The 15,338-nt window shown below is 39.8% G+C and overlaps 1 protein-coding gene across 5 annotated transcripts in view; it reads right to left on the minus strand.

Moving 5' to 3' along the window:
* The window catches only part of LOC123975727 (fibroblast growth factor 14-like), a 105,361-nt gene that overhangs the window by 28,043 nt on the left and 61,980 nt on the right, over positions 1-15,338 (minus strand). For 3 of the 5 annotated variants that reach the window (XM_046057473.1, XM_046057465.1, XM_046057457.1), the window contains exons 4-5: positions 2,621-2,819; positions 523-2,293 (exon numbers count right to left, since the gene is read on the minus strand). In XM_046057473.1, the coding sequence (XP_045913429.1) occupies positions 2,145-2,293; positions 2,621-2,819 (348 nt within the window). In that variant the 3' untranslated portion in view covers positions 523-2,144. Of the gene's footprint in view, positions 1-521; positions 2,294-2,620; positions 2,820-15,338 lie in introns of those variants that run through there. The other 2 variants (XM_046057444.1, XR_006826151.1) reach the window with 2 other exon arrangements.

A 15,338-nucleotide genomic window follows, 5' to 3' on the forward strand; every position in this document is an offset into this window, starting at 1 on the left:
TACCATCCAACCTGACAGAACTGGAGAGGATCTGCAAGGAGGAATGGCAGAGGATACCCAAATCCAGATGTGAAAAACTTGTTGCATCTTTCCCAAAACGACTCATGGCTGTATTAGATCAAAAGGGTGCTTCTACTAAATACTGAGCAAAGGGTCTGAATACTTATGACCATGTGATATTTCAGTTTTTCTTTTTTAATACATTTGCAAAAATTTCTACATTTCTGTTTTTTCCTGTCAAGATGGGGTGCTGAGTGTACATTACTGAGAAATACAATGAACTTTTTTGATTTTTGGAAAATGGCTGCAATGAAACAAAGAGTGAAAAATTTAAAGGGGTCTGAATACTTTCCGTACCCACTGTGTGTGTGTGTGTGTGTGTGTGTGTGTGTGTGTGTGTGTGTATATGTATATATATATATATATATAATCATATGTCAGTCACAGATGCATTTTTGAGTACTTTTAGTTTTGATATGTGAAGTACATTTTGTTGATGACACCTGTGTACTTTTCTTTGAGTGGGATTTTGAATGAAGGATGTAAAGGAATATTTTCACATTGTAGTATTTCTTTGTAAAAGATCCGAGTACTTTTTTCAACGCTGCCTGAAACCTGTGTCAATGTAACAGGACCGTACCTGGTCCAATTAGACCAGGTCTGGGTTCCTTGGAACTAAGCAGACCCATGAAGACCCATAGTCAACGTCATCTATGGGAGGTGTTGCTGTCTACCACAGTGCCTTTTCTGAAAGTACCACAGTACAGTAAAGGCGGAAGTGTTAAAATTCTACACATAGCGGCTTTAGCATACTTTACTCTGTACTCATACTCTGTTAACTACTACCCTCATTCCAACCTTTAATTTCAAGTTCTTGGGAAGGCAACAGAAATAAAAAGTGCTACCTTCTACCATCTTAAGGTGTTACCCTCCCTGTGTTAAACCTCTACAATATCTGCTACTCCATGTAAACACTGACTGCTACCATGCTGCTTGGGCTCCAGCATGCCTCTTGTACACTCCATTTTGCTACAAACAGAGAATTTGTGGAAATCGTCCTGGTTTCGGCACTCAGCTACACGCTAATTTGAGCAACTTGATGCCAAAACTCTTCATTTGACACATCAGTTGATCTCCTCTCCTGAGCTACACTTTTGTCAGCGATGTGAAAATCATAGCTTTTGTAAAGGGACAGAAAAAAAAACAACGTGTTAGACAGAGAGGTAGAAACTAAAAATAGGTTTTGTGTCTGTACAACAATGTAGCTCAATAATCACTAGTGCTCTGTGTGTGCAGAATAATAAACCACCGTACAAATAGATAATAAAGGATTACTGAAAAGACAAACATGCTTTAAGCTTTGTGGTGTCAAAGAAGAACTCTCTTTATAAAAGCTATATATTAGTATGTGAATAAAATAAAGGATAGGCCGTAAGATGTGTTTGCCCTGTATGTAATGCACAAGTACATTTAATTGTAAGCTTAGTACAGAATGTCCTGTGCCAAATCTTAATTGATCGATGACTAAGTATCCTCTGAATCACTGTTTGGTGTTTAAGGTGTTCTCTTTGCCCGATGTTTGCTGATGTTTTTAATCTGTTCTGTATTTACTCCAAGATCAAATCCAAGTGGTCGATTTTTGGGTGGGAGTTGTGTGCATGTGTGTGTAGCCACCAGCAAGCAAGCATACCTGGCAACAGAAAACAGTATTATCAGGAGGGAAAAAGGGGCCTCATTCTTACAGATTGTCACAGAAAAATACCGGTGAAGACGACATTTGTTCCCCGTTTCTTTGTTTGTTTATACTTTTAAGTAATTTTGTCTCCCACACGAGGGCATGCCACTGTCCCAGTTCCAAAATATCTGGCTGGCATTGGCCTGACTTTACGGTCTTCATCCTCCTCTTCACCCACCACCAGCCGCAGTGTCGTGTCCCTCTGGCCCTGCCCCACAACACCGGATCAAACCAATTGCGAAAGAGGTGAGGTGGGAGGAGCAGCCCCACTGCTGACCACTCAGAACTTGAGCTGCTGTTTGTTTTGTTACTTTTGTTGCAGTTTTTTTTTGAGAGCACAGCAGTGGGGCGAGTCTCTGGCTTTTCCTGGCCTCTGGTTGGCCAGGTGAAGGTAAAAAGGGGGGCGGGGTTATGTCGCCTCCTTGTCGGGTTTGTTTACTGGTTTGCCGCCATTCATGACCACGGGTTCGCTGGTTGTGCTTTTGGAAGGCGGGCCCCCGGCGAGTTTAGGCACCGCCTCCCCTACGTCGTGCAACGATGGCTCTCGGTACATCGCAACTAAAACAGTAGAGGAAGAAAAGATGGGAGGAGGAGGACAGGGTAAGGAAATAAAGGGAGGAGGAGAGATGAAAATGTTACAGTAGAGAAGAAAAGAAGAAGGGGATCCAGAATTGGCGAAAGAAAGAGGGGGGAAGAGCAGAAGATAGGTAAAAGAAAGTAACAGGAGGAGAGATTAAGGAGTAAAACAGGGATGAAAATAGCAATAGGTCTTTACATTGTATTCCAATAAAACTGAAAGAAAGAATGAAACTAAACATCTGCAAACAAAAGACATCTGGTCTAAAACCAAAAATGTCAAATTCAAGGTTCATAAAAGTGTCTTACCTTCTATAGGTTTAGGCAGGAAGTGTGCAGCTGGTTTGGTCTTTTTGACCCTGTTGCCCTTCATGGCCTGTCCCTCCTTATTGAGACCCAGAAACCAGGCCCGGCCCGACTCCTTCTGTCTGTAGAGCATAGAGCTGTAGATCACATAGTAGTTCTCAAACACCGACTCCTTAAACTTACACTCCGCTGTAAACAATTCCTGAGGAGACAGATAAGACAGAGAGATATTGGTCATATTTAGACGTATATTTGTATATTTTCAAACCACCACTTTTATTTGTTGTATTGTTGTGTAAAATGTTTTCTCATTCAGTTTTGATAAAGTAGTTTTATATTAGCAGCATCACAGGACACTTGGACCACCTGTGCAGAAGACCAGAATGATTTCTCTGGTCAGAAATCTGATTTTAAAAATATTGAAACCATATCGACAGACAGGGAGGAGCAGCACACCGAGTCTCTAACGGATGTCATTCTCTCCTGACACTCTCTCTGTATGAATAGAACAACCAATAAAAAAGTAGATTGATTCTGGTGACACAAAGCCCCAAAGATCACAACCCTGCCACCCTCATCAGCCCAGCTGTTATGTGTCAGAACTCGTTTCCGCAGTTGCCGACGCCTCCAGCGGAGCATATTTCAGCACAGAATCAAGGTGTTATTCTTACTGGGAGAAAAAATATCAGCTCTCCCTGGTGTCCGCTTGCACTACTGAGTCACAGCAAGTAAAAGTCAGCCTGACATAAAACATTCTTCTTTTGGGGAGGTCAGAGTCGAGGCAGTCTGAGAAGTCAAACTCCAGAAATTCTGATGACTTATCAGCAAACTGGAATTTCTCAAGTAATATTTACACCTAAAAGCTGAAGCTTTGCACAATGATATATGATTAAGCAGCAATGTTCTGCTGTTTTCTTACATGTATATGATGTCAACACAGCATGACATCAGTCTGGGATAGTCAGCTTCCCTATAAGGACTGCAGCTAATTATTATCAACTAACCTGTGGATCCTTGTGATTAACATAAAGCATAAACAAAAAACATAAAGCATTTTTGCTCGATAAGTACATTGATTACTAAAATTGTCATTGATTCATTTACTGTCCGTCAACTCATCAATTCATTGAACAATTGTTTCCCATAGTTCTGACATTTAAGGCACATTCAAGTTCACCAATGTGGGAAGAGAAGATCCCTTTTACAGTTAGTGCAATTTATTGTTTAGTCCTGTTAATAACTGGAAAAGATTCCATTTAATTGTAATATTCCTTGTGAGAAAACGTGATTATTTTTCAGCCAGTATACCGAAACAAGTGATAATTACCACACTAAGATTACGTGGCAATATAAGAAAGCACAAGCAAAGTACTTTAATACAAGAAAAATACTGTATGTACAACAACAAAATGTATGCATATGCAGTATAGGGATATCTGTCTTTGAGGGGGTTTTATGGGTTCTCAACACCACCAGTTGTAAGCAGGCTAGTTCTCTCTCAAGAGACCGGTCTCATACATAAGAGGCCTCTATCTATATGTTGACGGATGGTTTGTTAAAATATTACAACACAAATGTCCATTATGAAATTTACAGGAACCTGTGGTTATTTGCCTTGTTCTAAAACCAATTCCCAGTACAGCCTGTGGCAGTAGGCCAATCAGCACATTAAATTTAACCTGTTGTTGAGTTTTATACAACAATGATCCATCCATCAGATTTCGATGTACCTATAATCCCATGTTTCTTTAATTAAACAGCAAAAATGAAGACAAATAAACCTTTATTATTAATTCCAAGGGAGTACCAGGGACAGAGAGCCCTGTATGGGCCTCCTGGAACATGCTTGAGGCAGGTTATGCCAAAACACACCACAGGAGAACAATGCAGAAGACCACTGGTTGCCGTTAATTTTATAATAGGCAGTTGTGTTGTGATATTAAATCCATCCTTTAACAGGGAAATAAAAGCCTCTCGTCAATGAGACTGGTCACTTGAGGGAACTCCAGCTGTGTCTGGCTGGCTAGCTTATGTATCGTCAGTTTGTGGAGCTGCTCTCTGCTGCTTTTGTGCAACAGGATCAAAAATAGAGCTGCCGTGGCTGAGTCGCTCCCCTCCTGGTCCTGTCTAGTTCGTAGCGCTGGTTAGCATCATAGCTAGGCTTTAGCAGGCACTTAGAATGGTATAGCCAATCAGAGTAGGGACGTGTGTTCCCACAAGGCATATTGGCATCCTACATCAGTTTAGTCTCTGTCAGGGTTTGGTATGGGTGAAGCAGGTAGTAAGTTGGAGGACCCAAATGCAGGACACGAAAGCCAGCAGGAACAGTTCAGAGGGGTTTTAATAAGCAAACAAAAGACGAGCACACTTACAAACAGAGTGGCTGATTGACTGAGTCCAAAAACAAAGGCTGTCCAACAGAAATCCAAAAGGGTGAAAACCAGAATCCAAAAATGAGCAGGGTAACAGGGAGACACGGCGAGTAAGGCTGAAGACACGAGAACAAACTGCAACACTGGGTGACAATAAACAATGACCCGACAAAGACAAGACAGAAACACAAGGTATATATACACAGGGACTAATGAGCAGGGCGGGAGCAACACAGGTGAAAGACATGAGGCTAACGAGGCACAGGTAGGGAGAGAGAGAGAGAGAGAGTGTAGGGGAAAACAGAGACAGACATGCAGAGTGTGACAGTCTCCCTCATAGCACAAATGTTGCTGTTTTTGACATGAGTTTTTGGATATGAATTTGATCATTTGAATTTGATCAACTTGAATTTGACTAAACCCATCTATCTAAATTTCAAAGAGGTGAAATCAGAACAAATAAATTCAGATAAATGGTTTTCAAAGTAAAATATTTCAATGCTAAGGATTCAGTGGCTCAAAAGTGGCGTCCCAGTGTCACGCTGCTTTAGCCCTTTGTCCTGACACTCTAGAGGTACTTGTCAGGTGAATGTGAACATATGTACACATAGGATGTTCATAAAAGACAAATAATGTTTCTTTTGTTGGGACAGCTCCAAATATCTCTTTGTTTGTTAAGGTTCCACTTCCTGATACTGCACTTCTTGACCCCTAAAAGTCCCACCAAGCAACCATCCCGCGTGTATTTTCTTCAATGCTGGAAATACAACAAAGAAGAGTTTGCTGATGATTCTTGTTTTTGCCAAGCTTTCTAGTTTAGACATTGTTTTGCCTGGTTGTCACCATTTCCTTTTCATTATAAGCAAGAAATCATTAGTCGTGACTGAGTTTATCATCAGATGTTTTTCTTTCGTTCTTTAGTACTTCTTGTATCTTATAAGGTTGGATGATATGGTTGAAATCAGTATAACAATATGAAGATTATCATATATATCACAATATAATAAATGTATGTACAATCACATCCATCTCGTGTTTTTAAATTGCATTTGGATTCCTTACTACCAACTAAACACAATATGATCATTTCACATCAACCCAATACCTCCAAGTTAATTAATAGTAATAATGAATTCACCCAGCCTTAGTTACTTATTTAAGTTTTGGTTAAACCTACAAACAAATTTCCTTAATTATCAAAAATGACAACTTTGCAGTTTCACTATTCATTAATATGTAGAAGCGTGGTTCAGATTTGGGATTAAGGATTCAGTGACTGTTAAAATTCAATTATCTTATTTGCTTCCATAATATTAATTTTTCTTTTTGCTCTAGTTTGGCTCTTTGGCTGTTCCACTTTCTCCACCAGCTTATCTCATAACATAAAATATATTGATTAATGCAGCTTTAACTAACCCTATTTAAACTGTAATATCTTCCTGTGTAACAAAAATCTTCCTTTCTTTTATTAAAACCTCAATCAGCATACAATAACTGACACACTATCTCATTGAGTCAATTGCTAAGGAAATGAAAAAACAGTGTTAATAAACTTCCACTCATATGGCTGAGGAGGCTCCTGCCAACCCAAACAATCACCCCGAGGTCCCCAGACCCCAGATTGGGAAGTGTTTGTCTAGACCGTCTCTTATTGGCTGTCGTGGGCCTCTTGCCACAGACACATTGTCATTCAGCTCAGGTCTGTCGGTCCGAGTCTCATAGCAACATGAGGAAGAGAGGCGACACTGTAGCCGTGGCAACCAACCAGCGCTGAGAGGGAGGGGTCAGCGTGTGTGTGTGTGACGGGAATGCAACAGCAAGACAGAGCGAAATACACACACACACAAACACTTGCATTGTTAATTTGGCATATAATGTGCTATATCTCATGCTCTGCCATCCACTCACGCTAACCTAAGAGGACACTTATTAAAGGCAGGGCTAGGTGGCACCAATACGCAGCTGTGAGGGATCAGACACTGGCACACACACACACACACACTTGTGGCTCTAGGGGATGAATTGAGGGAGGCGCAGGAGGGCTTGCTGGGATATGAAATGTGACTAAATGAACAAGACAGGTTATAATGAATGAATGCTCTATTTATTGGCAAGGTCAACGACACACACACAAACACCACACCAAAAATCAAAATCGTTTTGATTTGTAGTAACAGTGTTAAGTCATTCCTGGATTAAATTAACTTAATAATATATATTAAGTCTTGACCTGCACCCCAGATTCATTATTCATTTGTTAAGGAGGGTGATCTTTGCTGGTGTGAAGAGAGCGGTGCCAGACACTTATTAATGTTGGTCAGAGGGGTCATACATCATTTAATGCTGCTTTTAAAATAAAAGATGTTTGATGTTGCGGCGTCTCTCAGCCTCATCTGAAAAAGAAAAATTTATTCCCGGGCTGTATTCAGAGAGGAAAAAGTGAACTATAAAAATCAACTCGGATGAAAACCTCAGCCGTACAGGTGAGTCACTTTAACAACACCGCCTGCCTGAATGTGTTTCTGTCGTCATTTCTTAATAGCTATGTTCACAAGCTGCCCACAGAAAGAAGACACGGAGAAAGAATGAATGAAAGAAAAGATGGGTGGGGTGGAGGGGCTGGAAATTGGGACATGAAGGAGAGGAGAAAGAATAAATCACCCAGTGAGGACGCCGCCGCCTCCTGATTGGAAAAACAGCAGGGGATTCTCTCTCTCCGTCTCTCTCTCTCTCTCTCTGTCTCCCATCTCTTATCTTAGCATTTCTATCATCGCTCTTCTACCCCCCACCCCCCTCGCTCTGTCACTTCACTGTGCTCTGCAGAGATTTAGTGGAAGTGAACACACTGCACACATGCATGCACACTGTTATCTTTTGAGTTACGCACACATACATTCATGCATCATAGCCTGAATAGCAGCTGTTTTTCAGACAGCAGTAATCAGATAGAGAGGAGCCCATTAACATGTTAAACACCCTGCTCCAAAACATACTCCACTGATACAGGCAACACTTTGTCCATTAAAGACCTAAAAATAAGAAACTCAGAAACAGAGGGGGGAAAAGCAATCTCAACTCCTGCCACGGCACAAAGCTGCACTAATAACAACACTTGGCAACTCGAGCTGCCCAGTGCTATCACAGCTTGACTGCTAGCCACTGGGAGCTTCCCAGTTGAAGAACACTCACAGTACAACAATAAACTATTATGAATAATTACTGTTCCAGTGTGTTTCTCTGGTATGTTGTAATTTACCAAAGCCTTTAATCCACAGACAATCAGGAACATGTCTTGTTGAACAGAACTGGATCACAGCACACTCTGAAGGAAGGCAGAGAGTTCAGGCCTGTGACCTTGCTGACCAGGGTAGCTGCTGAATGACAAGTCCTCCTATCAAGATCTGACTCCAGGCTCACGGGCTAAAGACAGACTGACTGACTGCCTGGAGCTAGATTTATACTTTGCATCAATGGGTTATGTTATGGCAGAAAATTGTGTCCTCTTACATTTAATCTTTTATGTATGATCTTTTAATACAGTATTATTATTATTATTACTGTTCTCGTTATGGCTTATAGATATAAATGTACTGTGTTTTTATCCTTAACCTTTCCTCTCCTATACTCCTTATGTTAGTCTGTCCACATTTACTGGGGTTTAGGTCAGAGCTGTGAGATTGTTTTGGTGTTTTCCCCTCTTGTTGTTCCTCTCCTCTCCTGGAATGTTCATTCAAGGCCAAGAGAGGATCTCTGTTCCCCAAAACATAGAAACCTAGACTGTGTAAACGATGATGCATCCCTTTTCTCGGGGCCAGACACCCGATGCTGCCTAGGAGACAGGTCTCTGGAACAGCTGTATATGTGTTTTAGTACTTCTCTGTTTATTCTCTTTTGTTAAATAAATTCTTCAAAGACAACGGTCGGTTGTAACTCAATTCTTTACTCAACCCGTCACCAGGAATAAAATTTCCACGACAGGTTACAGTCTAACAACAGACCCCACACACATAGTTACAACACAACGAATGTGTAACTCTTCAAAAATGTATCTTCACAAAGAGGCTTTAAAATACAATGTGGAGACCACAGGCTCAGCTTGGGCTGCTTTTGTTTTCTGATACCGCTGCAGATTGTTAATGAAGTCAGCAGGAGTAGGTTGAAGAAGTATTCACCTATTCAGCAACACACATCTATCACTGCCACCGCACCTTCTGCTTGTTGCAATTGACTTGAAAATATGTAAAGACTTCATAGTGACTGCACGGCACACGTCTCCTATTCAGTAGTGTGACAAGGCAAACCCTTCTATCACTGCTCTACCTTAAGCAAATGAAAGAATGTAAACACAATTACTTAGGGTATTTAATTAAAGCATGATATGGCCTGATGTTTCGGTGATAGAATCGAGAAGTGAAATCTGATGCTGAACTGTGAATCAATCCCTAGGGCTGGACTACCGTACACTAGCATTCACCAGTGTAATTCCACCTCTTCTAAGCTGTACCTCCTGTTGAGGTGCGACTCAACCAAGTCTGTTCTTTCATCTCTTGTGAGATCAGCCTCACAAGATCCCAAACATCCAACAAATCCTCAAAACTAAATGACAAAAATGTGTCACTGCCTTTCAAAAGTGGCGTCCCAGTGTCACGCTGCTTTAGCCCTTTGTCCTGACACTCTAGAGGTACTTGTCAGGTGAATGTGAACATATGTACACATAGGATGTTCATAAAAGACAAATAATGTTTCTTTTGTTGGGACAGCTCCAAATATCTCTTTGTTTGTTAAGGTTCCACTTCCTGATACTGCACTTCTTGACCCCTAAAAGTCCCACCAAGCAACCATCCCGCGTGTATTTTCTTCAATGCTGGAAATACAACAAAGAAGAGTTTGCTGATGATTCTTGTTTTTGTCAAGCTTTCTAGTTTAGACATTGTTTTGCCTGGTTGTCACCATTTCCTTTTCATTATAAGCAAGAAACCATTAGTCGTGACTGAGTTTATCATCAGATGTTTTTCTTTCGTTCTTTAGTACTTCTTGTATCTTATAAGGTTGGATGATATATTTGAAATCAGTATAACAATATGAAGATTATCATATATATCACAATATAATAAATGTATGTACAATCACATCCATCTCGTGTTTTTAAATTGCATTTGGATTCCTTACTACCAACTAAACACAATATGATCATTTCACATCAACCCAATACCTCCAAGTTAATTAATAGTAATAATGAATTCACCCAGCCTTAGTTACTTATTTAAGTTTTGGTTAAACCTACAAACAAATTTCCTTAATTATCAAAAATGACAACTTTGCAGTTTCATTATTCATTAATATGTAGAAGCGTCGTTCAGATTTGTTTCCCCTCATTTAAAAGTGGGATGCAGTTGCTCTACTCGTAACGTTACATAATGCCACTAAGCTCAAGGAAGTTGTTTTTCATCCCATTGTGTATTTATATATATGTGCTAGTGTCTGTTTGTGTGCACTGCTCAGTGAGTGGGTGTGTTTGTTTCCAACACCAGTTATTATCACAGCACTAATTACCCGAGGGAATTGTGGGTAAACAAATCATTCTAAAGAAAAGAAGAAGGAAGAGGAGGAGTGCAAAGAAAAAGTGTCAGCGTATGCGACAACAAAAAAGTGAAGAGGTTGGTTTGAGAGGGGACTTAAAATGATGTCCTCCAGCCCAGATAAGCATGAATGTGACTGTGATCACAGCTTCCCTCTCAGCCTGTCAGAAACACCACTCCAGACCTGCACACCTGATCCAATTACGCTGTTATGAAAATGTGTGGCTCTTAATTGGATCAGGTGTGTTAGAGCTGGAGCAACTACTCGCAGGGCAGGTGCTCGTTAAGGTCTGGTTCGGAAACAGATGTAGTTGATTGGATATTTTAGCGAAGTTCTCTTTTAATACAAAGACATTTGATTTAAATCTTATGCATGTAGCTTACACCAAGTGAGTGACAAAGTAGGGCTTCTGGTGAGAGAATGAAAAACAACCTATAAGGCCAGTTTCAGTAAGAGATCCATGCGTTTGAAGGCTTGTCTGACATTTTGACACACAGGCCCAAGACAGGTGCAAATACCCGTATGCATCGATTGGATCTGATCACGTGGCACGTCACAATCACCGCTGGAGAAAATATTTAATGAAATCGGTAGCCTTTTGTGCTATTTAATGGCAATTACTTTTTGGAATTTAAGGTGAAAATAGGGCTTTTAATTATATCTTTAAATTAGTCTTTGAAGCATATAAACCTTTTAGGAATTAGCTTCTATGACTTTAAATTTTTTCTAAGGACATTGTTATTGCTGCACTTTTCAACTTTTACAGCTGCTTGTTAATTGACAGCCTATCATGCTGGCGTTAGTGTTGGTGTTCTCTCTCTATTAGGGTCTGTTCAGGCTGACCTTATTTGGATTGGGTCTAATTATTCTTGGGTCTGACTGTGCTCCGGTCCCCTTCGGATCAGGTCTCTCTTATTTGAACCTTCAAATTTATGCACGTTGAGTTCGGGAAAGTCTTCCACGGGTTAGTTTCCGAAGACCTCTACTTGCCACCAGAGTGGCCTCAGTGGGGTGTATGAGAGGTCTGCTCTTTTCACGCATCACTAATGATGCTTTAAACATGGCCTGAGTCTAAGATGGTTGACTGGATGGCCAACAAACCAAACCAAATTCAGTTTCCCCATTTCATCACTTCTACAAAAATGCAATCACATCAGTAAATTAAAGTTTAAACTGTAGGTATGTATTAAAGGTCTTTCAGTTTGTGGGTTTTGAATTTGTTTCAATTTCTGCAAACATTCATATTCACCACTAAACAAAAAGGCTTTGATTCATTGGAGGATGGCTACACATACATCAGTAATGTCAGACATCATCAGTGGATGAGAGTTTTGTCCAAATGTTCAAACCTGCTATTTGAATGTGATGTCTGTCGTGTGGTACTTCAATGTGGTGTCTTTGAAGAGGCTCCCCAGCTCACCAGCAACTAATTCATTTTCTAGTCACCAGAAAATGTGTGTGTCTTTGTGTGTGTGCGCATCATGAACATTTATTCTCTCTGCCGCCCCTCTTCTTTCTCATCTTTCTAGATGTAGACATCACAGGACTCACTCAGTCTGAGTGCTGTACCGACTGTGTTATGAATGGAAGTACGCACCTACGTACACAGACGTGTCAGATACACACAGCAACATACATACAACACACACACACAGCCCTGTGTTTGTTTGAAACATCCTGTTGTAGGAAAACATGATGCAGCTCAGAAGGAGAGGGAAGTAAGAAGAGAAAAAAAAATGCATAGCGAAGGTGAAAAGAAAAGGAAAGGGCGAATCCATGACAGAGCTGCAACAACTGGTCGATTAATTGATCAAAAGACAATTAATCGACAACTATTCTGATAATCAATTAATCGTTTCAGTCATTTTTTAAAGCGAAAATGTGAAACATTGAAAGTTTCATCTTTATCTTAAATGTAAGGAATTGCTGAAGAGTCTGGGTTTTTGGACAAATAGTTGAACAAAAGAAGCAATTTGAAGATGTCACTTTGGGCTCTGGAAACTTGGGTTGAGCCTTTTTCACTATTTCTTGACATTTTATAGACTAAACGATTAATCGATTAATCCTGCAAATAGTCGGCAGATTAGCCGATAATGAAAATAATCGTTAGTTACAGCCTTAATCCACGATATAGAAAAGGATGAGCAAGGTCTCTCCATTTAGTTTTTTTGTGTAATAAATGAAATAGAGCTGAAATGATTAGTTGATTAATTGCTTGAAGAATGTACAGATACGTGTATTTATTTTATGTATGTATGTATGCATGATATGTGTGAGACATTGATCTGTAATTGTTAAAAAGCAAGGATGAATGACAGTTCTCTTTGATTTTAATATGCCACCATATTGTTTAGTAAAATGTAATATGTTTATCTGGCAAGTCTACTAGACCTCTTTTCAGCACCAGGAGCTGTCCACAGTATTACCTTGTTCTCCACACAGAGGTGATATTTATTAGAGGATAGATTCATGTTATTTTTATTTGGATTAAAATGGGTGTTTGGATTTATAATGTTCAATGTCTGAAACATGTTTTCTTTTCTGATTTCCCTCAGGGGGACAAAGAGTTTTTGTGGAGGACCAGATTTGACTACAGGGTATTTGCTGTCCCTTACTTTAAGATGTTTCTATGAACTGAGGATACCTGGAGTAAAAGAGCAAGGGGAAGAGACAGAGGAGTATTAGCAAAGAAACAAGAGGATGAAAAAGATTCCTGGAGGATGGACTTGAATTGATGGTGTTTGGGCTCCCAGGACCACTCCGGCAGACAGACTGGGGCTGTAACAGTCTGAGTCACAGGAGCTGGCATGACGGAATACATTTCCATTTCTAATCTTGGCTAGTGGACAGTCAGCACAATTCAGATTTCAAAAACAAGCAGATTTTAGGGGGGCACTGCTGTACATGAGCTAGATACGTCCCATGGCCACACTTCCACCAAACGTTCTTAAGAAAATGTTTCAAATGTTCACGTTACATGAGCCACTACCCTGTAAATCACTTCAACAGGAAAGCCTTTTAAAATAATGTTTAATTTAATAATTGTCCTTCTCACTCTATTCATGCAGAAGTAGAAGCAGGAGATAATAATAATAGTAGGAGTAGCGGTAATAGTTTTATTTTACAGGAAACGTCAATTTCCTCTTTTACCTCTCAGCTGACATACTGACACCTAACTTACCAGCCCGATGCACCCACACACTTACACAACATACCAACGCGTGTATTACACACACTTTTGCACAGGAACACACTCTTCTCACTCCTAGTCTCATTCACACGTAAACACACAGTCCCAAACTCATCAGCACTTTCCCCAGCATGCTCCATAATTATCACATAGCAGCTCATTGCACACTTCGCCATCTGTTAGTTGCAAGCACGCACGCCCAAAAACCCACACACGCGTACGTACATGCACAAGCACCCACTGCCAGATGCTGGGGATCTGGGATTAATAAGATAGACCTACCATGTATAACTAAGTTTGCAGCATATCATTAACAATTTGCAATAAGCGGATAAAGAATCTCATTGAGATCAGAGCGGCATACATTTAGGAACAAGCTACGGCTCAATTAGCTCTGTTGCGTGTAGAATGCACTATACAAGGAAATGTTCTAAATTTACATATTTGAGACAGGGTAGGCAATGTAGATACATTTAGTATCACAATAATAATGGCAGAATTATCTTGATAGTTCTATGTGCTAATTACAAAAGTATGCAATACTGCAAGTACTGTGTTTTATCCTACCAGAAATCTTCAGAAAAATATTCTAGTTCTGAAATAATTAGTTGATTAGTTAACAGTTGCTGGTTCCAGCTTCTCAAGTGTGAGGATTTGCAACTCTTTTAATTATATATAATTGAATATCTTTGGATTTTCAATCAATACAAAGGCATCACTTCGAGTTTTAGAAAACTGTAATGTGCCTCTTTATGATTAACTGATAAATTGAGCTATGAATCGATAATAAATATTATTGCAGACATAACTATTTAATATCTCACACCTTGTTAATTCTCCTTTTTATGCACAGTGATATTCATTATTCAGTACATCATGTTCAGATTATAATGTTCTCACTTGACGACGTGTGGTAATACCAGGAGTGTCGAGTTATTTGTCTGTGCTCATACGTGTGTGTTGCTTTAGTTCAGGTCATTTGGACAAGTGAGTTCAGTTCCACTTCTTTAATGCTGCAGGGGTTATTAAATGAACATAATCCATACCTACTACAAAACAAGATATAGCTACAAGGAGACATGCTGACATTTGCTATTCATAAAATTTCTTCCAAGGGTGAAATGTCTTAAACATGTTGACACTGCCGATAAGTGCACTAGGGCTGAACGATTAGAAAAATCTAATCTAATCTAATCTAATTGTGATTTTTCTACCAGATATTGCGATTACGATTCGATTTGTGATTTTTTTTTTTATTGAAATTTCGCTAAACTGCCAGTCTATTTTTGACGGAAGCTGCTTCAAGCAGCACAGAGCAGATGAACCAGGCAGGAAGTCAGACACAGAACGGCATAGAGAATCCGGTCGATCCTTTGCAAACTCCCGATCGTACATCAACAATAAACACAGTTAAACAGACAAAAGAAAGAAACTATTTAACTACGTAGCCTACTTAAAGGTTCAGTGTGTAATATTTCTGAGGATCTACTGACAGAAATGCAATATGAAATCCATAACTATGTTTTCAGTGGTGTGTAAAGACCTTACATAATAAATCATGATGTTTTTATTACCTTAG

This window comes from Micropterus dolomieu, linkage group LG01 (assembly GCF_021292245.1).
Source record: "Micropterus dolomieu isolate WLL.071019.BEF.003 ecotype Adirondacks linkage group LG01, ASM2129224v1, whole genome shotgun sequence".
NCBI classification, from domain to species: domain Eukaryota; kingdom Metazoa; phylum Chordata; class Actinopteri; order Centrarchiformes; family Centrarchidae; genus Micropterus; species Micropterus dolomieu.